We start from the raw sequence: 22,317 nt of genomic DNA, 5'->3' as shown, positions 1-22,317 counted from the left end.
GCTGTCTCATTACACAATACTGCATCTAAAATAGCCTGTTCCCTGGTTGGTTCCATAACATATTGTTCTAGGAAACTGTCCTGAATGCATTCCAGGAACTCGTCCTCCAGACAACCTTTGCCAATTTGATTTGTCCAGTCTGTATGAAGATTAAAGTCCCCCACGATTATTGCATTACCTTTGTTACAAGCACCTACTATTTCTTGATTAATATTCTGTCCAACGGTATAGCTACTGTTAGAGGGCCTATATACCACTCCCACTAGTGTTTGCTGCTTTTTGTTATTCCTTATCTCCACCCATACTGATTCTAGTTCCTGATCTTCAGAGATTAAAGTCCCCCACGATTATTGCCAATATCCTTTCTCTCTTATGTCATCCTTTATTATCAGGGCCACACCCCTCCTTTACTATTAGAAACATAGAAAATAGGTGCAGGAGTAGGCCATTCGGCCCTTCAAGCCTGCACCGCCATTCAATGAGTTCATGGCTGAACATGCAACTTCAGTACCCCATTCCTGCTTTCTCGCCATACCCCTTGATCCCCCTAGTAGTAAGGACTACATCTAACTCCTTTTTGAATATATTTAGTGAATTGGCCTCAACAACTTTCTGTGGTAGAGAATTCCACAGGTTCACCACTCTCTGGGTGAAGAAGTTTCTCCTCATCTCGGTCCTAAATGGCTTACCCCTTATCCTTAGACTGTGACCCCTGGTTCTGGACTTCCCCAACATTGGGAACATTCTTCCTGCATCTAACCTGTCTAAACCCATCAGAATTTTAAATGTTTCTATGAGATCCCCTCTCATTCTTCTGAATTTCAGTGAATACAAGCTCAGTTGATTCAGTCTTTCTTGATATGTCAGTCCCGCTATCTCGGGAATTAGTCTGGTGAACCTTCGCTGCACTCCCTCAATAGCAAGAATGTCCTTCCTCAAGTTAGGAGACCAAAACTGTACACAATACTCCAGGTGTGGCCTCACCAAGGCCCTGTACAACTGTAGCAACACCTCCCTGCCCCTGTACTCAAATCCCCTCGCTATGAAGGTCAACATGCCATTTGCTTTCTTCACCGTTTGCTGTACCTGCATGCCAACCTTCAATGACTGATGTACCATGACACCCAGGTCTTGTTGCACCTCCCCCTTTTCCTAATGTGTCACCATTCAGATAATAGCCTGTCTGTTTTTACTCACATTTATCCACATTATACTTCATCTGCCATGCATTTGTCCACTCACCTAACCTATCCATGTCACTGCAGCCTCATAGCATCCTCCTCGCAGCTCACACTGCCACCCAACTTAGTGTCATCCGCAAATTTGGAGATACTACATTTAATCCCCTCGTCTAAATCATTAATGTGCCTGTCTTTTCGAAACGTCAAGTACCCTGGAACATTTAGTTCCCAAACTTGGTCACCTTGCAACCATGTCTCTGTAATGGCTGTTAGATCAAACCCATTTCTCTCTATTTGTGCCACTAGTTCGTCTATCTTGTTACGAATGCTTTGTGCAGTCAGATAAAGAGCCTTTAATTTAATTATATTACCATTATACCCTACTTTGACCTTATTCTCGGTAGCTGCTACCTTTAAACTCTCTGTCCCGTCCTGTCACACTCTGCTTATTTTTACCCAAACTGTTCGATTGCATTGACCTTTCTCTTTAGATTTCTAAAATTTCCCCTCACCTGTTTCCCTCCCCCCCCAGCGCACCCCCCCATTTTTGAGAGTTTATAGCCCTATCTACAGCCCAAGTTATTCGATTTTCCAGGACGCTGGCCCCAGCCCGGTTGAAGTGGCACCCGTCCCGATTGAACTGCTCCCTCTTTCCCCAGTACTGGTGCCAGTGCCCCATGAATTGAAACCCCTTCCTTCCACACCAATCTTTGAGCCACGCATTTAAGTCTCTGATCAGCTTGACTCTATGCCAATTTGCGTGTGGCTCAAGTAGTAATCCAGAGATTATTACCCCTTGAGGTTCTGCTTATTAATTTAGACTCTAGTTCCTCAAACTCCCTCAGCAGAACCACTTGCTTAGTTCTACCGATGTCATTGGCTCCTACATGGACCATGACAACTGGATCCTCTCCCTCCCACTCCAAGGATGATATCAGGGCAGTTGTGAGGGATGATATTGGCTCCAATGAACAAAATGTTGAATCATTGTGGGTGGAGATTAGAGATAGTAAGGGTAAAAAGTTACTGGTGGGCGTAGTTTATAGGCCCCCAAATAATAACTTCACGATGGGGCGGGCAATAATCAAGGGAATAATGGAGGCATGTGAAAAAGGAACGACAGTAGTCATGGGGGATTTTAACCTACATATCGACTGGTCAAATCAAATCGCAGGGGGTAGCCTGGAGGAGGAATTCATAGAATGCATACGGAACTGTTTCTTAGAACAGTATGTAACAGAGCCTACAAGGAAGCAAGCCATCTTGGATCTGGTCCTGTGTAATGAGACAGGAAAAATAAACGATCTCCTCGTAAAAGATCCTCTCGGAATGAGTGATCACAATATGGTTGAATTTGTAATACAGATTGAGGATGAGGAAGTTGTATCAGAAACGAGGGTACTATGCTTAAACAAAGGGGACTACAGTGGGATGAGGGCAGAGTTGGCTAAAGTAGACTGGAAACAAGGACTAAACGGTGGCACAATTGAGGAACAGTGGAGGACTTTTAAGGAGCTCTTTCATAGTGCGCAAAAAAAATATATTCCAGTGAAAAAGAAGGGCGGCAAGAGAAGTGATAACCAGCCATGGATAACCAAGAAAATAAAGGAGAGTATCAAATTAAAAACCAATGCGTATAAGGTGGCCAAGGTTAGTGGGAAACTAGAAGATTGGGAAAATTTTAAACGACAGCAAAGAATGACTAAGAAAGCAATAAAGAAAGGAAAGATAGATTACGAAAGTAAACTGGCGCAAAACATAAAAACAGATAGTAAAAGCTTTTACCGATATATAAAACGGAGAGAGTGACGAAAGTAAATGTTGGTCCCTTAGAAGACGAGAAGGGAGATTTAATAATGGGAAATGTGGAAATGGCTGAGACCTTAAACAATTATTTTGCTTCCGTCTTCACAGTGGAAGACACAAAAACAATGCCAAAATTTGCAGGCCACAGGAATGTGGGAAAGGAGGACCTTGAGACAATCACTATCACTAGGGGAGTAGTGCTGGACAGGCTAATGGGACTCAAGGTAGACAAGTCCCCTGGTCCTGATGAAATGCATCCCAGGGTATTAAAAGAGATGGCTGAAGTTATAGTAGATGCATTCGTTATAATCTACCAAAATTCTCTGGACTCTGGGGAGGTACCAGCGGATTGGAGAGCAGCTAATGTAATGCCTCTGTTTAAAAAAGGGAGCAGGCAAAAGGCAGGTAACTTTGGGCCGGTTAGTTTAACATCTGTAGTGGGGAAAATGCTTGAAACTATCATTAAGGAAGAAATAGCGGGACATCTGGATAAGAATAGTGCAATCAAGCAGACGCAGCATGGATTCATGAAAGGGAAATCATGTTTAACTAACTTACTGGAATTAACGAGGATATAACGAGCATGGTGGATAGAGGTGTACCGATGGATGTGGTGTATTTAGATTTCCAAAAGGCATTCGATAAGGTGCCACACAAAAGGTTACTACAGAAGATAAAGGTACGCGGAGTCAGAGGAAATGTATTAGCATGGATAGAGAATTGGCTGGCGAACAGAAAGCAGAGTTGGGATAAATGGGTCCTTTTCCGGTTGGAAATCAGTGGTTAGTGGTGTGCCGCTGGGACCACAACTGTTTACAATATACATAGATGACCTTGAAGAGGGGACAGAGTGTAGTGCAACAAAATTTGCAGATGACACTAAGATTAGTGGGAAAGCGGGTTGTGTAGAGGACTCAGAGTGACTGCAAGGAGATTTGGATAGGTTAAGCGAATGGGCTAAGGTTTGGCAGATGGACTACAATGTCGGAAAGTGTTTGGTCATCCACCTTGGGAAAAAAAACAGTAAAAGGGAATATTATTTGAATGGGGAGAAATTACAACATGCTGTGGTGCAAAGGGACCTGGGGATCCTTGTGCATGAATCCCAAAAAGTTAGTTTGCAGGTGCAGCAGGTAATCAGGAAGGCAAATGGAATATTGGCCTTCATTGCGAAAGGGATGGAGTACAAAAGCAGGGAGGTCTTGCTGCAACTGTATAAGGTATTGGTAAGGCCGCACCTGGAGTACTGCATGCAGTTTTGGTCACCTTACTTAAGGAAGGATATACTAGCTTTGGAAGGGGTATAGAGACGATTCACTAGGCTGATTCCAGAAATGAGGGAGTTACCTTTTGATGATAGATTGAGTTACTCCTTGGAGTTCAGAAGGATGAGGGGTGATCTTATAGAAACATTTAAAATAATGAAAGGGATAGACAAGATAGAGGCAGAGGTTGTTTCCATTGGTGGGGGAGACTAGAACTAGGGGGCACAGCCTCAAAATACAGAGAAGCCAATTTAAAACCGAGTTGAGAAAAAATTTCTTCTCCCAGAGGGTTGTGAATCTGTGGAATTCTCTGCCCAAGGAAGCAGTTGAGGCTAGCTCATTGAATGTTTTCAAGTCAAAGATAGATAGATTTTTAACCAATAAGGGAATTAAGGGTTACGGGGAGAGGGTGGGTAAGTGGAGCTGAGTCCACGACCAGATCAGCCATGATCTTGTTGAATGGTGGGGCAGGCTCGAGGGGCTAGGTGGCCGACTCCTGTTTCTAATTCTTATGTTCTTAAGTACCTCTGCAGTCGCGAGGAGATATCCTTAACGCTGGCACCGGGGCAGGCAACACAACCTCTGGAACTCCGCATCACGGCTGCAGAGAACAGTATCTATCCCCCAGACGATACTTTCCCCAACCACATTCCTTCATTCTTTTTCCTCCCCTGCCCCCACTTGGATGGCCCTGTACCAGGTGGCCAGTTTGCCAATCCTCCCTGCCGTCCTTTTCCTCAGCCATACAGGGAGCAAGTGCCTCATACCTGATCGACAGGGTCATGGGCTGAGGCTCCTCCATCACTGCATCCTGGGTCGCCATACCATCCTGACTCGCTGTCACACCCACCTGTCCCTCACCACTGATTAAAGTACTACTGAACCTTCAGGCTGTGACTGCCTCCTGGAGTAGCGTGTCCAGGTAACTCTCTCCCTCCCTGATGCATCGCAATGTCTGCAGCTCGTACTCCAGCTCAACAATTCTGAGCCAAAATTCCTCGAGCTGCAGGCACTTACTACAGATGTGATTGCTCGTGATCGCGATGTTCTCCACCAACTTCCACACACACCACCTGCCCTGGCATCTCTAACCTTGTTTTATTAATTCATTTGTTAATTTGATTCAATCGATATTTTAGTTTTGTTTAATTATTTTATGTTTTAAGATATTAATTTAATAAGTACTAGCAAGTTACAGTTTCTCAGCTCTTAATTTAACCCCCTCCCTAACTTAAAAGCAAAGAAAAGCTGTAATACTCACTAACCAATCACCTACCTGCTCTCCTGTGACGTCACTGAATTTTGTGAGGTTGTTTTTGTATCAGAGCCTCACTGCTTCCGCCCTCTGCCCCCACCCTATTAATGCTGTTTCCGCTCTCGGGCTCCGGTCTCCCCGTGCTCTATTTATGCTCGCAGTGATTATTTGAGTGTCTCGTTGGGCCATTTCAGAGGGCAGTTAAGAATTAACCACATTGCTGTCGGTCGGGAGTCACATATCGGCCAGATCGGGCAAGGGCAGCAGATTTCCGTCCCTAAAGGACATTAGTGAACCGGATGGGTCTTTACAACAATCCGGTAATTTTGTGGTCACCATTACTTGTTATGTATTTAACCTTTTGTAACTTGCATGACACGTGACCACCAGAGGGCCTACCTGTTGGAGTCCCAATGGATCCCATCATTCCTTGGGGGCACAGTATATAAGCAGGCCACCCACGAGGTACCTGCATTCTGGAGTCTTATTAAAGGAGCTAAGGTCACACTTGCTCATGGCACACAGTACTCAGTTTCATCCTTTATTATGAATGTACCAATTGCCGACGAGGTAACGAACAACTGCGCAAAAATGCAAAGAACAGTATCCTGGAGAAGTTCTCAGAAGGAGACGATTGGGAGGCCTTTGTGGAGAGACTTGACCAATACTTCGTGGCCAATGAGCTGGAAGGGGACGAGAATGCCACCAAACGAAGGGCGATGCTCCTAACAACCTATGGCCTCATGAAGAATCTCCTGGCCCCGGCAAAACCAGAGAAATCCTATAAAGAATTGTGTACGCTGGTCCGGGAGCACCGAAATCCTAAGGAAAGCGTTTTGATGGCGAGATATCGGTTCTACACGCGTCAACGATTGGAAGGCCAGGAAGTGGCAAGCTATGTCCCCGAACTAAAGCACCTCGCAGGACATTGTGAGTTTGAGGGATTCCTAGAACAAATGCTCAGAGGCTTTTTTGTACTGGGCATTGGACATGAGACAATCCTTCGCAAACTGTTGTCTGTAGAAACTCCGAATCTAAGTAAAGCCATAACGATGGCCCAGGCATTTCTGTCCACCAGCGACAACAAACAGATTTCGCAGAGTAAAGAAGTTTCGGCCAGAACTGTGCATAAAGTAACGTCGGTTTCGAGCAGAAATGTACATGGCAGAACGTACACACGAGCTGCTGCGACCCAACCTGAGTTGACCCAGAGTCCGCCATCAATCATTAATACGAGGCAGTTAACACCCTGTTGGCGCTGTTGGGGTGATCATCGGCCCCATCAATGCTACTTTAAGCACTATGCGTGCAATGGTTGCAGAACAATGAGACACCTCCAATGAATGTGCAGGCGAGCTGCAAACCACCACATTGCAGAGAAAGCTCGATCCACTGTGGATCAGGCTGAATTGGAGACTCATACCGAGGAGGCAGAAGTGTATGGGGTACACACATTCACTACGAAATGTCCACAAATAATGTTGAAAGTTGAAACGAACGGTATTCCAGTATCTATGGAGCTGGTCACCGGGGCAAGTCAGTCCATAATGAGTAAAAAGGCCTCGAAAGGCTGTGGGGCAACAGGCCCAAGCTCAGCCCCAAGCTCAGCCCCATTCACACCAAACTAAGGACTTCTACCAAGGAACTAATCCCTGTAATTGGCAGTGCAGAAGTCAAAGTCTCCCTGATGGAGCAGTACATGAACTCCCGCTGTGGACTGTGACGGGTTGCCCCCACACAGTTTGGCAGAAGCTGGCTGGGGAAAATCCACTGGAACTGGGACGACATCCGAGCGCTTTCGTCCGTCGATGACGCCTCATGTACCCAGGTTCTGAGCAAGTTTCCATCGTTGTTCGAGCCAGGCATTGGAAGCTTCTTGGGGGCGAAAGTGCATTTGGTTCCCAGTACTCATCCACCACAAGGCACGGGCTGTACTGTACATGCGTGAAAAAGTGGAAATTGAGCTGGACAGGCTGCAACGTGAAGGCATCATTGCGCTGGTGGAATCCAACGACTGGGCCAGTCCGATTGTCCCGGTTAGAATTTGTGGGGACTATAAAGTAACGATTAACCGTTTTTCACTGCAGGACCAGTACCCGCTACCCAAGGCAGACAACCTATTTGCGACCCTGGCTGGAGGGAAGACGTTCACCAAGCTGGACCTGACCTCTGCCTACATGACGCAGGAGCTGGAGGAGTCTTCGAAAGGCCTCACCTGCATCAACACGCACAAAGGTCTGTTTATCTGCAACCGGTGCCCTTTCAGGATTCAGTCGGCCGCGGCCATCTTCCAGCGGAACATGGAGAGCCCGCTAAAGTCTGTTCCTTGCAGAGTAGGACGACATATTGGTTAGAGGTTGGGACACCATGATGCACTTGAAGAGTCTGGAACAGGTTCTTAGTCGGTTGGATCGCGTGTGGTTCAGGTTGAAACGCTCGAAGTGTGTTTTCCTGGCACAGGACGTCGAGTTCTTGGGAAGAAGAATCGCAGCAGACGGCATCAGACCCACCGACGCCAAGACGAAGGCCATCAAGAACGTGACAGAACTGCGGTCGTTCCTGGGACTCCTTAATTAGTTCAGTAATTTCCTACCTGGGTTAAGCACCCTGCTAGAACCCCTACATGTGCTACTGCACAAGGGAGACGACTGGGTATAGGGGGATTCACAAGAGGCTGCCTTTAAGAAAGCCAGAAATCTGTTGTGTTCAAACAATCTGCTTGCCCTGTATAACCCTTGTAAACAATTAGTGCTAGTTTACGATGCGTCGTCATACGGGGTCGGGTGTGTATTCCAACAGGCTAATGAATCAGGGATTTTGCAACCAGTCGCTTATGCGTCCAGGAGTTTGTCCAAGGCCGAAAGGGCCTACAGCATGATTGAAGAGGCGGCTCTGGCGTGTGTCTACGGGGTGAAAAACTGCACCAGTACTTATTTGGCCTCAAGTTTGAGCTTGAAACTGACCAGAAGCCGCTCATATCGCTGTCTCTGACAGCAAAGGGATTAATACCAATGTCTCTGCCTGCATCCAAAGATGGGCGCTCACGCTGTCGGCATACAACTATGTAATCCGCCACAGAGAACTGCGCAGATGCTCTCAGTCGGCTGCCATTGCCCACCACCGGGGTGGAAATGGCACAGCCAGTGGACTTGCTCATGGTCACGGAGGGATTCGAGAATGCAAAGTCCCCCGTTATGGCCCGCCAGATCAGGACCTGGGGACCAGCCAGGATCCTTTACTGTCCTTGGTAAAAAACTGCGTCCTCCGTGGGAGCTGGTCCGGTGTCCCAGTGGAGATGCAGGAGACGATTAAGCCGTTCCACAGGCGCAAAGACGAGTTGTCCCTGCAGGCGGACTGTCTATTGTGGGGCAATCGCGTGGTCTTGCCTAAGAAAGGCAGTGATACGTTCATATGTGAACTGCACAGCACTAACCCAGGCATCGGAATGATGAAAGCCATAGCCAGATCCCATGTGCGGTGGCCTGGCATCGACTCAGATTGAGAGTCATGCGTGCACCAGTGCAACACTTGCTCTCAGCTGAGCAATGCACCCAGAGAGGCACCGCTAAGTTTGTGGTCGTGGCCCTCCAAACCGTGGTTGAGGATCCACATACACTATGCAGGCCCATTTCTCGGCAAAATGTTTTTTGAGTCGTCATGGATGCTTACTCAAAATGGATTGCATGTAAGCACATCCACGGCCACTATTGAAAGCCAATGAGCCATGTTTGCCACGCACGGCTTGCCTGATGTCCTCGTCAGCGACAATGGGCCGTGCTTCACCAGTGCTGAATTCAAGGAATTCATAACCCGCAACGGGATCAAACACGTCATATCTGCCCCGTTCAAGCCCTCATCCAACGGCCAGGCAGAACGGGCAGTTCAGACATCAAGCAAAGCTTGAAACGTGTGTCGGAAGGTTCCCTGCAGATCCGGCTGTCCCGAGTGCTGCTCAGCTACCGCACCAGACCCCACTTACTCACTGTGGTTCCCCCAGCCGAGCTGCCCATGAAAAAGGCGCTTAAAACAAGACTCCCTCTTGTCCATCTGATCTCCATGATCATGTCGAGGGCAATCGGCAACAAAGTGCGTACCATGACCGCACAAATTTGTCACGCGATATTGAGATTAATGATCCTGTGTTTGTGCTCAATTATGGACATGGTCCCAAATGGCTCACTGGCACGGTCACAGCCAAAGAGGGGAGTAGAGTGTTTCAAGTCAAATTGGCCAATGGACAAACACACAGAAAACATTTGGGCCAAATCAAATTGCGGTTCACCAACAGCGATGAACAACCCGAAGAGGACACCACCAACTTTACATCATGGTTGACCATGAAGCCGAACTCATCATCCCCAGCAGCCCGGCAAGGCCGGCTGCCCAACAGCCCAGTGAAAAACTGACGAACCCACCCTCACCCGCATTTATACCGAGACGATCGACAAGGGAGTATAAAGCCCAAGATTATCTCACCCTGTAAATAAGTGTACTGTTGACTTCACGTGGGAGTGATGTTATGTATTTAACCCTTTGTAATGTGCATGACACTTGACCACCAGAGGGCTCACCTGTTGGGAGTCCCAAGGGTTCCCAGCATCCCTTGGGAGCACAGTATATAAGCAGGCCACCCATGAGGTACCTGCACTCTGGAGTCTTATTATCGGAGCTAAAGTCATACTTGCTCATTGTACACAGTACTCAGTTTCATCCTTTATTATGAGTGTACCAATACTGATACTAGCTTTTTATTCCAGATTTATTTAATTGTATTTAAATTCCCCAGCTGCCGTGGTGAGATTTGAACTCACATCTCCGGATTGTTAGTCCAGACCTCTGGATTACTAGTCCAGTAACACAATCACTGTACTACCATACCCTAGGCTGCAGGGCTAGAGGAGGTTACAGAGATCGGAGGCTGACTCAGATTTTTTTTTTTAAATTTAAACAGAGGAATAGATTTCCATTTCCTGGCCCCTTACACACACACGAACTGGAAATCATCTTTGCTATGCATCTATGCAGGTTTGTAAATCGTGACCACAGCGGCACTTAATATTTCACACGTGATCTCATCAACAGAAAGGGTGTTCTTGTTTGAATTATCCTCTTTCCCGACCGTGTAGGGTCTTGCCTCCCTTACAGAAAAAGAGAAGTGAAAGCATGTTGAACAATATCATTCTTTGGCTGCAGAGTTTATTATAGATGTTGACTTACACTATCGGAGCTGCTGGACAAGCCTTGCGTGCTGGTCTCTGTGCTCAGCTTGCTATCCTGGCAGAACAGCAGGTCACAGTTCCTCTCTAGAAGATGGCACGTGATGCCTTTGATGTGCAGAAGATCATCCAGCGATGAGAAACCTTTCAATTCCTAATGTAATTTTGCGTGGGGGTAGAAGAACAGAAAGTAAAACACGAGCCGCAGATATAACAAGAAATAGTTGAAGGCCATATGGCCACCTACCCCCAGAGCCTGCTCCGCTATTCAATAAGATCATGGTTGATCATCAACTCCACTTTACCACCCGATCCCCATATCCCTGGATTCTCTTAGTGCCCAAAAATCTATTGCTCTCAGTCTTGAATATAATCGACTGAGCATCCACGGCTCTGGGGCAGAGAATTCCAAAGATTCACAACCCTCAGTGAAAAGATTTCTCATCTCAATCCTAAATGGCCAACCCCTTATTCCGAGACTGTGACCCCTGGTTCTACTCTCCAGCCCGGGGAAACAGCATCTACCCCTGACAAGTTCTCGAAGAACTTTATGTTTCAATGAGATCACCGCTAATTTTGCTAAACTCCACAGCATACAGGCCCATTCTACTCAAATGTCTTCTCATAGGTCAGCCCTCTCATCTCGTGAGCCTTCATTTTTACTCCCTCAACTCAAATGCAAGTATATCTTTCCTTAGGTAAGGAGACCAAAACTGTAGAGTGCTCCAAGCGTGGTCTCACCAAAGCCCTATATAATTGTTATATAGAACAGAGAGCAGCTCCGCAGGCCGGGCTCTAAAAGAGCTGGAGCGACCAGCCCTGGAACATCAAACTGCGAGAGAACAGCTCCACAGGTCGGGTTATAAAAGAGCTGGAGTGGCGTACCACTTCAACCTCCAGCGCGAGTTGCTCCAAGTGTGCGATGTTTTTGAGATGGGTGACATCATCAAAACCCTGGTTGCTGTTTTGGAGCGTGGGCAAGAATATCAGAAGGACCCAGGTACAGAGGAGTGGGAAGGTCGGGGCAGATGAGCGGCGAGTGTTTGTGGCGAGATGCGGTGAATGTTTATGGCGGAGGAGCAGCGAGAGATCGTGGCGGAGGTGCGACAGATGAGGGTATGGGGCCCAGGAGAGCCGAGAGCACAGGGGCAGCACGAGCCAGCCCACATTGCGCTATGTGTGCGCACTGGGTCCGTGCAGCGGAGCAGGTCTCTAGTCGTCTTGGTTAACCCTTTGCCACTGGACCAAGACCTAGCTCTGTCAAGCCCGTGTGGTGGCTGGTGTGCAACAGTCACCACATGATAAAAAAATTCACGCAGGCATATTCCACCCCCTCAATTGGAGTTCAGCACTGGAACATCTGGTCCTTCATCGAAACATCTGTGAACTTGTGGAAGCAAGTCATCCTCGTTAAAGGGACCGTCTATGATGATATAATTGCAGCAAGACTTCCTGACTCTTGTACTCCAACCCCCTTGCAATAAAGGCCAACATACTATTTGCCTTCCTAATTGCTTCAATCATAAATATTAACGGCAAAGGAGGCCGTCATTTGGCCCATTGTGACTGTGCTGGCTGAAAAACAGCCAACCAGCCTAATCTCACCTTCCAGCTCTTGGTCAATAGCCCTGTAGATTACAGCACTTCAAGTGCACATCCAAGTACTTTTTAATGAGGGTTTCTGCCTCTTTCACGCAATTAGTTCCAGACCCCTTCCACCCTCTTGGTGAAAATGTTCTCAACTCCCCTCTAATCCTTCTACCAATTACTTTAAATCTATGCCCCCTGGTTTTTTACCTCTGCAAATGGAAACAGGTCCTTCCTATCTACTTTTTATTTGTTCCTGGCATTTGGGCGTCGCTGGCAAGGCCGGCATTTATTGCCCATCCCTAATTGCCTCTTGAGAAGGTGGTGGTGAGCCACCTTCTTGAACCGCTGCAGTCCGTGTGGTGAAGGTGCTCTCATAGTGCTGGTGGGGGATTCGGCGATGGTAATGCCGTTGAATGTCATGGGGAGGTGGTTAGGAGATGGACATTGCCTGACATTTGTGTGGCACGAATGTTAGTCACCACTAATCAGCCCAAGCCTGAATGTTTTTCAGCTCTTCCTGCACGTGGACTTGGAATGGTTCATTATCCTGTCCATCCACCCCACCGTCACTCGCTCTCCCTCACGCCTGTCTCTCCCTCTCCTCTCCCCCGCCACCTCAGTCTCTCTCACCTCCCCCAGCCTCTCTCGCAACCCCCCCCAGCCTCTCTCTCAATCCCCCCCCCCCACGTCTCTCTCTCTCTCTCTCTCCACAACCCCCCCACCCAGTTTCTCTCTCTCTCCACCCCCCCCCCAGTTTCTCTCTCTCCACCCCCCCCCCCAGTTTCTCTCTCTCTCTCTCTCTCTCTCTCCACCCCCACCCAGTTTCTCTCCCAGTCTCGCTCTCCCCCACCCCCTCTCCCAGTCTCGCTCTCTCCCCCACCCACTCTCCCAGTCTCTCCCTCTCCCCCACCCCCTCTCCCAGTCTCTCCCCCACCCCCTCTCCCAGTCTCTCCCCCACCCCCACCCCCTCTCCCAGTCTCTCCCTCTCCCCCACCCCCTTTCCCAGTCTCTCCCTCTCCCCCACCCCCTCTCCCAGTCTCGCTCTCTCCCCCACCCCCTCTCCCAGTCTCGCTCTCTCCCCCACCCCCTCTCCCAGTCTCTCCCCCACCCCCTCTCCCAGTCTCTCCCCCACCCCCTCTCCCAGTCTCTCCCTCTCCCCCACCCCCTTTCCCAGTCTCGCTCTCTCCCCCACCCCCTCTCCCAGTCTCGCTCTCTCCCCCACCCCCTCTCCCAGTCTCTCCCTCTCCCCCACCCCCTCTCCCAGTCTCTCCCCCACCCCCACCCCCTCTCCCAGTCTCTCCCTCTCCCCCGCCCCCTCTCCCAGTCTCGCTCTCTCCCCCACCCCCTCTCCCAGTCTCGCTCTCTCCCCCACCCCCTCTCCCAGTCTCTCCCTCTCCCCCACCCCCTTTCCCAGTCTCGCTCTCTCCCCCGCCCCCTCTCCCAGTCTCGCTCTCTCCCCCGCCCCCCTCCCAGTCTCGCTCTCTCCCCCACCCCCTCTCCCAGTCTCGCGCTCTCTCCCCCACCCCCTCTCCCAGTCTCGCTCTCTCCCCCGCCCCCTCTCCCAGTCTCGCTCTCTCCCCCACCCCCTCTCCCAGTCTCGCTCTCTCCCCCGCCCCCTCTCCCAGTCTCGCGCTCTCTCCCCCACCCCCTCTCCCAATCTCGCTCTCTCCCCCCCGCCCCCTCTCCCAGTCTCGCTCTCTCCCCCACCCCCTCTCCCAGTCTCGCGCTCTCTCCCCCACCCCCTCTCCCAGTCTCGCTCTCTCCCCCGCCCCCTCTCCCAGTCTCGCGCTCTCTCCCCCACCCCCTCTCCCAATCTCGCTCTCTCCCCCACCCCCTCTCCCAGTCTCGCTCTCTCCCCCGCCCCCTCTCTCCCCCACCCCCTCTCCCAATCTCGCTCTCTCCCCCGCCCCCTCTCCCAGTCTCGCTCTCTCCCCCGCCCCCTCTCCCAGTCTCGCTCTCTCCCCCGCCCCCTCTCCCAGTCTCGCGCTCTCCCCCGCCCCCTCTCCCAGTCTCGCTCTCTCCCCCGCCCCCTCTCCCAGTCTCGCTCTCTCCCCCACGCCCCCTCTCCCAGTCTCTCTCTCTCCCCCGCCCCCTCTCCCAGTCTCGCTCTCTCCCCCACGCCCCCTCCCAGTCTCGCGCTCTCTCCCCCACCCCCTCTCCCAATCTCGCTCTCTCCCCCGCCCCCTCCCAGTCTCTCTCTCCCCCACCCCCTCTCCCAGTCTCACTCTCACCCCCCGCCCCCTCCCAGTCTCTCTCTCTCCCCCACCCCCTCCCAGTCTCACTCTCTCCCCCACCCCCTCCCAGTCTCACTCTCTCCCTCAGCCCTTCCAAGTCTCTCTCTCTCTCTCTGTCTCCATCCCACAGTACTTAAGGAAGTGGCCCTAGAAATAGTAAATGCATTAGTGGTCATTTTCCAACATTCCATTGACTCTGGATCAGTTCCTATGGAGTGGAGGGTAGCTAATGTAACCCCACTTTTTAAAAAAGGAGGGAGAGAGAAAACAGGGAATTATAGATCGGTCAGCCTGACATCGGTGGTGGGGAGAATGCTGGAATCAATTATTATAGATGTAACAGCAGTGACAGCATGGATTTATGAAAGGGAAATCCTGCTTCTAAAAAATTTTTGAGGATGCAACTAGAGTGGATAAGGGAGAACCAGTAGATGTGGTGTATTTGGACTTTCAAAAGGCTTTTTACAAGGTCCCACACAAGAGATTCGTGTGCAAAATTAAGGCACATGGTCTTCGGGATAATGTATTGACGTGGATAGCGAACTGGTTGGCAGACAGGAAGCAGAGAGTGGGAATAAACAGGTCCTTTTCAGAATGGCAGGCAGTGACTAGTGGGGAACCGCAAGGTTTAGTGCTGGTACCCCGGCTATTTAAATATGCATTAATGATTTAGACGAAGGAATTGAATGTAGTATCTCCAAGTTTGCAGATGACACTAAGCTGGGTGGCAGTGAGAGCTGTGAGGATAAACATAGAAAATAGGTGCAGGAGTAGGCCATTCGGCCCTTCGAGCCTGCACCACCATTCAATAAGATCATGGCTGATCATTCGCTCAGTACCCCTTTCCCGCTTTCTCTCCATACCCCTTGATCCCTTCAGCCGTAAGGGCCATATCTAACTCCCTCTTGAATATATCCAATGAACTGCATCAACTTCTCTCTGCGGCAGGAATTCCACAGGTTAACAACTCTCTGAGTGAAGAAGTTTCTCCTCATCTCAGTCCTAAATGGCTTACCCCTCATCCTAAGACTGTGCCCCTGGTTCTGGACTTCGCCAACATCGGGAACATTCTTCCCGCATCTAACCTGTCCAATCCCGTCAGAATCTTATACGTTTCTATGAGATCCCCTCTCATCCTTCTAAACTCCAGTGAAAAAGGCCCAGTTGATTCAGTCTCTCCTCTTAGGTCACATATTGAGGTTCTACTTTTTAATTTAGCTCCTAGATCCCTAAATTCATCTCGTAGGACCTCATCCCGTTTTTTACCTATATCGTTGGTACCAATGTGCACCACGACAACTGGCTGTTCACCCTCCCTTTTCAGAATGTCCTGCACCCGCTCCGAGACAACCATGACCCTTGCACCAGGGAGGCAACATACCATTCTGGAGTCTCGGTTGCGGCTGCAGAAACGCATATCTATTCCCCTTACAATCGAATCCCCTATCACTACAGCTCTCCCACTCTTTTTCCTGCCCTCCTGTGCAGCAGAGCCACCCACGGTGCCATGAACTTGGCTGCTGCTGCCCTCTCCTGATGAGTCATCCCCCAAAGCGGTGTATCTGTTTTGCAGGGGGATTACCACAGGGGATTACCACTACTCTTCCTGTTGGTCACCCATTCCCTATCTGGCTGTGCAACCTTTACCTGCGGTGAGCCCAACTCGCTAAACGTGCTATTCACGTCATCCTCAGCATCGTGGATGCTCCAGAGTAAGTCCACCCGCAGCTCCAGTGCCGCAATGCGATCTGTCAGGTGCTGCAGGCGGATACACTTCCCACACACGTAGTCGTCAGGGACACTGGAAGGATCCGTGACTTCCCACCCACGGTGCCATGAACTTGGCAGCTGCTGTTGCTCTCCCCTAATGAGTCATCCCCTCAACAGTACCCAAAGCTAGGATACTGAGAGGCTGCAGGGTGACTTGGACAGGTTAGGTGAGTGGGCAAATGCATGGCAGATGCAGCATAATGTGGACAAATGTGAGGTTATCCACTTTGGGGACAAAAACAGGAAGGCAGATTATCTGAATGGTGACAGATTAGGAAAAGGGGAGGTGCAATGAGACCTGGGTGTCATGGTACATAAGCCATTGAAAGTAGGCATGCAAGTACAGCAGGCATTAAAGAAAGCAAATGGCATGTTGGCCTTCATAGCAAGAGGATGAGAGTATAGGAGCAAAGAGGTCTTACTGCAGCTTTTCAGGGCCTTGGTGAGACCACACCTTGAGTATTGTGTTCAATTTTGGTCTCCTAATCTGAGGAAGGACATTCTTGCTATTGAGGGAGTGCAGCAATGGTTCACCAGACTGATTCCTGGGATGGCAGGACCGACATATGAAGAAAGACTGGATCAACTAGGCTTAGATTCACTGGAAATTAGATGAATGAGAGGAGATCTCATAGAAGCATATAAAATTCTGACGGGATTGGACAGGTTAGATGCAGGAAGATCGTTCCCAATGTTTGGGAAGTCCAGAATCAGGGGTCACAGTCGAAGGATAAGGGGTAAGCCATCTAGGACCGAGATGAGGAGAAACTTCTTCACTCAGAGTTGTTAACCTGTGGAATTCTCTACCACAGAAAGTTGTTGATGCCAGTTCGTTGGATATATTCAAAAAGGGAGTTAGCTGTGGCCCTTATGGCTAAAGGGATCAGGGATTAAGGAGAGAAGGCAGGGGTGGGAGACTGAGGTTGCATGATCAGCCATGATCATATTGAATGGTGGTGCAGGCTTGAAGGGCCGAATGGCCAACTCATGCACCTATTTTCTATGTCCCTCACATCTCTCTCTCTCTCTCTCTCTCCCCCTCAGTCTCTCCATCTCCTCCCTGCCTTTCGCTCTCACCCCCTCCCAGTTTCTCCCTCTCTCTCCATTCCTCCCAGCCCCTCTCTCTCTCTCCCCCATTTCCCCCCCCCCACCCTTCGTCCCAATCTCTCGCTCTTCCCCACCCCACCCCGCCCCAGTCAGTCTCTCTCTCTCTCTTTTTCCCCCCCCCTCCCCCTCCCCCAGTCTCTCTTTCCGCCCCACCCCGCCTCAGTCTCTCTTCCTCCCTCCCCCCCTGCCCGGCCCAGTCCCTCTCCCCCAGTCTCTCCTGCTCCCTCTCTCCTCCCCACTAGTCTCTCTCGAGCGCGCGCTCTCTCTCTCTCTCTCTCTCTCCTCCCCACCAGCCTCTCTCTCCTCCCAACCCACCCAACCTCTCACTTCTCTCCCCCCCTCCCCCGCAGCCACTCTCTCTCCCCCCACCACCCCCCTCCCCCGCAGCCGCTCTCCCCTACCCCACCCCCCACTCTCTCTCTCTCTCTCCTCCCCCCGCACCCCCCCATCCAGCCACACTCTCTCTCTCTCTCTCTCCTCCCCCCGCACACACCCCAGCCCCCCTCTCTTCTCTCTCCCTCCCCCCCCCTAGTTTCTCTCTTTCTCTCTCTCTTCTCCCCCGTCTCTCTCTCTCTTCCCCCCCAGTCTCTCTCTCTCTTTCGCCCCCCCCAGTCTCTCTCTTTCTCCCCCCGCCCCCAGTCTCTCTCTCTCTCTCACTCTCTCTCTCTCTCTCTCTCTCTCTCCCCCCCCCCCCCAGTCTCTCTCTCTCCTCCACCCCCCTGCCCCAGTCTCTCTCTCTCTCTCTCCCCCTCCAGTCTCTCTCTCTCTCTCCCTCCCCCCCCCAGTCTCTCTCTCTCTCCCTCCCCCCCCCCCCAGTCTCTCTCTCTCTCTCTCTCTCTCTCTCTCTCCCCAGTCTCTTTTTCTCTCTCTCTCTCCCCCCCCAGTCTCTCTCTCTTCTCCCCCCCCAGTCTCTCTCTCTCTCTCTTCTCCACCCCCAGTCTCTCTCTCTTCTCCCCCCCCCCAGTCTCTCTCTCTTCTCCCCCCCCCAGTCTCTCTCTCTCTCTCTTCTCCACCCCCAGTCTCTCTCTCTTCTCCCCCCCCCAGTCTCTCTCTTCTCCCCCCCCCAGTCTCTCTCTCTTCTCCCCCCCAGTCTCTCTCTCTTCTCCCCCCCCCAGTCTCTCTCTCTTCTCCCCCCCCAGTCTCTCTCTCTTCTCCCCCCCCAGTCTCTCTCTCTTCTCCCCCCCCAGTCTCTCTCTCTTCTCCCCCCCCAGTCTCTCTCTCTTCTCCCCCCCCAGTCTCTCTCTCTTCTCCCCCCCCAGTCTCTCTCTCTCTCCCCCCCCAGTCTCTCTCTCTTCTCCCCCCCCCCAGTCTCTCTCTCTTCTCCCCCCCCCCCAGTCTCTCTCTCTTCTCCCCCCCCCAGTCTCTCTCTCTTCCCCCCCCCAGTCTCTTTTTCTCTCTCTCTCTTCCCTCTCTCTCTCTCTTCCCCCCCCCCCAGTCTCTCTCTCTTCCCCTCCCCCCAGTCTCTCTCTCTTCCCCCTCCCAGTCTCTCTCTCTTTCCCCCCCCCCCCGTCTCTCTCTCTCTTCCCCCCCCCAGTCTCTCTCTCTTCCCCCCCCCCCGTCTCTCTCTCTCTTCCCCCCCCCAGTCTCTCTCTTTCCCCCCCCCAGTCTCTCTCTCTATTCCCCCCCCACAGTCTCTCTCTCTCTCTTTCCCCCCCCCCGTCACTCTCTCTCTTCCCCCCCCCCGTCTCTCTCTCTCTTCCCCCCCTCCAGTCTCTCTCTCTTTCCCCCCCCCCCCACAGTCTCTCTCTCTCTTCCCCCCCCCCACAGTCTCTCTCTCTTTCCCCCCCAGTCTCTCTCTCTCTTCCCCCCCCAGTCTCTCTCTCTCTTCCCCCCCCAGTCTCTCTCTCTCTTCCCCCCCCCCACAGTCTCTCTCTCTCTTCCCCCCCCCCCCCCCCCCTAGTCTCTCTCTCTCTCTCTCCCCTCCTAGTCTCTCTCTCTCTCTCTCTCTCTCTCTCCCCCCCCCTAGTCTCTCTCTCTCTCTCTTCCCCCCCCCTAGTCTCTCTCTCTCCCCCCCCCCTAGTCTCTCTCTCTTCCCCCCCCTAGTCTCTCTCTCTCTCTCTCTCTCTTTCCCCCCCCCTAGTTCTCTCTCTCTCTCTCTCTTTCCCCCCCCCCGTCTCTCTCTCTCTCTCTCTCTCTTTCCCCCCCCGTCTCTCTCTCTCTCTCTCTCTCTCTTTCCCCCCGCCCCCCGTCTCTCTCTCTCTCTCTCTTCCCCCCCCCCGTCTCTCTCTCTCTCTCTCTCCCCCCCCCCCCGTCTCTCTCTCTCTCTCTCTTTCCCCCCCCCCCCCAGTCTCTCTCTCTCTCTCTCTTTCCCCCCCCCCCCCAGTCTCTCTCTCTCTCTCTTTCCCCCCCCCCCCCCAGTCTCTCTCTCTCTCTCTTTCCCCCCCCCCCCCCCAGTCTCTCTCTCTTCTCCCCCCCCCCAGTCTCTCTCTCTTCTCCCCCCCCCCAGTCTCTCTCTCTTCTCCCCCCCCCCAGTCTCTCTCTCTTCTCCCCCCCCCCAGTCTCTCTCTCTTCTCCCCCCCCCCCCCCTAGTCTCTCTCTCTCTCTCTTTTTCCCCCACCCCCAGTCTCTCTCTCGACTGGATCGGTCCAAGTCAGCATGGATTTATGAAAGGGAAATCATGCTTGACAATCTTCTGGAATTTTTTGAGGATGTAACTAGTAGAGTGGACAAGGGAGAACCAGTGGATGTGGTGTATTTGGACTTTCAAAAGGCCTTTGACAAGGTCCCACATAAGAGATTGGTGTGCAAAATCAAATCACATGGTATTGGGGGTAGTGTACTGGCGTGGATAGAGAATTGGTTGGCAGACAGGAAGCAGAGAGTTGGGATAAACGGGTCCTTTTCGGAATGGGAGGCAGTGACTAGTGGAGTGCCGCAGGGCTCAGTGATAAGACCCCAGCTCTTTACAATATACATTAACGATTTAGATGAAGGAATTGAGTGTAATATCACCAAGTTTGCAGATGACACTAAACTAGGTGGCGGTGTGAGCTGTGAGGAGGACGCTAAGAGGCTGCAGGGTGACTTGGACAGGTTAGGTGAGTGGGCAAATGCATGGCAGATGCAGTATAATGTGGATAAATGTGAGGTTATCCACTTTGGTGGCAAAAACACGAAGGCAGAATATTATCTGAATGGCGGCAGATTAGGAAAAGGGGAGGTGCAACGAGACCTGGGTGTCATGGTTCATCAGTCATTGAAGGTTGGCATGCAGGTACAGCAGGCGGTGAAGAAAGCAAATGGTATGTTGGCCTTCATAGCGAGGGGATTTGAGTACAGGAGCAGGGAGGTCTTACTGCAGTTGTCCAGGGCCTTGGTGAGGCCTCACCTGGAATATTGTGTTCAGTTTTGGTCTCCTAATCTGAGGAAGGATGTTCTTGCTATTGAGGGAGTGCAGCGAAGGTTCACCAGACTGATTCCCGGGATGGCAGGACTGACATATGAGGAGAGACTGGATCAACTGGGCCTTTATTCACTGGAGTTTAGAAGGATGAGAGGGGATCTCATAGAAACATATAAAATTCTGACGGGATTGGACAGGTTAGATGCGGGAAGAATGTTCCCGATGTTGGGGAAGTCCAGAACCAGGGGTCACAGTCTAAGGATAAGGGGTAAGCCATTTAGGACCGAGATGAGGAGAAACTTCTTCACTCAGAGAGTTGTTAACCTGTGGAATTCCCTGCCGCAGAGAGTTGTTGATGACAGTTCATTGGATATATTCAAGAGGGAGTTAGATGTGGCCCTTACGGCTAAAGGGATCAAGGGGTATGGAGAGAAAGCAGGAAAGGGGTACTGAGGTGAATGATCAGCCATGATCTTATTGAATGGTGGTGCAGGCTCGAAGGGCCGAATGGCCTACTCCTGCACATATTTTCTATGTTTCTCTCTCTCTCTCTCTCGCTCTCCCCCACTCCCTCTCACCTCTCTCCGCCTGACGATGGCTCGGGCCCTTTTCCTGCCGATCCCGAAAAGCGCCGTCTCCAGTTGCTCGACGCTGGCGCGGTTGACGTCCACTTTCTCCGGGGACTCCATGGTGCCAGGCCGCGAGGCCTCGGCCTGTCGCTCCTCACTGAGCCAGCCCGCGGCGGGCGGCGGACGGCAGGGGCAGGGCGTAGCTCGGCGGCCTGTGGAGGGGGCCGGGTCTCTGGGTCAGCCGCCTGCCGTCTACCCCCGAGATTTTCACCAAAAGTTTCCTCACGGAAAGCCGCGCCAGAAACCGGCAGAAAAACAAGCGGACAGCGCGCCACTTCCGCCCGCTGCCCGTCAGCCGCCCACATTACCTCAGCGCCCATTGGTTGCGGCAGATGTCAATCCCAAATCGTACCGCGCTGGTTGGCTTACGTCCGTGCCACTCAAACCACCCTCCTCATCGATTGGACCGCCTTCATGGGACAGCTAATCAATCAGCGTTCGCACGGTCGATTCGCTTGAAAGCGTGTCTCCGAATGCGATTGGCTATGCGGCAAGCCACTCAGAGCCCTCCCTCTCGTTGGTTGGTTAGTGCGTATGCCCATCAACCTTTGGACCGCCCTCACCGCGCGCTCTCGGCCTATCAAACGGACGCCGCGCTCTCATTGGTCGACACATTCGCTTATCAGGCGCCTACGCTACTGATTGGCTGATTCGGCACACGTCCCCCTCAGTGAAGGTGGGGACGTCCCTTTAATATTTTGGTTTCTTTTCAACAGAAACTTTCTCGAACACTTCCACAGGACCAACAGTGAAGGTAGTGTCGGGGGTCAGGGGTCGGTGGGCCCCGGGCCCGGTTGTTTGCTGGGTCTGACGGACCGTGTGGGCCAATCCTGACGACTACGTATGCGGGAAGTGTATCCGCCTCCAGCTCCTGACTGGCCGCGTTGCGGAACTGGAGCTGAGGTTGGATTCACTCTGGAG

The 22,317-nt window shown here is 51.7% G+C and overlaps 1 protein-coding gene across 1 annotated transcript in view; it reads right to left on the bottom strand.

The window, feature by feature from the left end:
- The window catches only part of LOC139275332 (F-box/WD repeat-containing protein 7-like), a 278,013-nt gene extending 256,334 nt beyond the window's left edge, over positions 1-21,679 (bottom strand). The window contains exons 1-2 of the mRNA XM_070892643.1: positions 21,346-21,679; positions 10,725-10,877 (exon numbers count right to left, since the gene is read on the bottom strand). Coding sequence (XP_070748744.1) covers positions 10,725-10,877; positions 21,346-21,456 — 264 coding nt within the window. The 5' untranslated portion in view covers positions 21,457-21,679. The remainder of the gene's footprint in view (positions 1-10,724; positions 10,878-21,345) is intronic.
- Positions 21,680-22,317: the final 638 nt, after the last annotated feature.

Source organism: Pristiophorus japonicus, chromosome 10 (assembly GCF_044704955.1).
Source record: "Pristiophorus japonicus isolate sPriJap1 chromosome 10, sPriJap1.hap1, whole genome shotgun sequence".
Lineage (NCBI taxonomy): Eukaryota > Metazoa > Chordata > Chondrichthyes > Pristiophoridae > Pristiophorus > Pristiophorus japonicus.
Note: the sequence above shows the minus strand (reverse complement) of the source record. Positions and strands in the feature narration are given on the sequence as shown.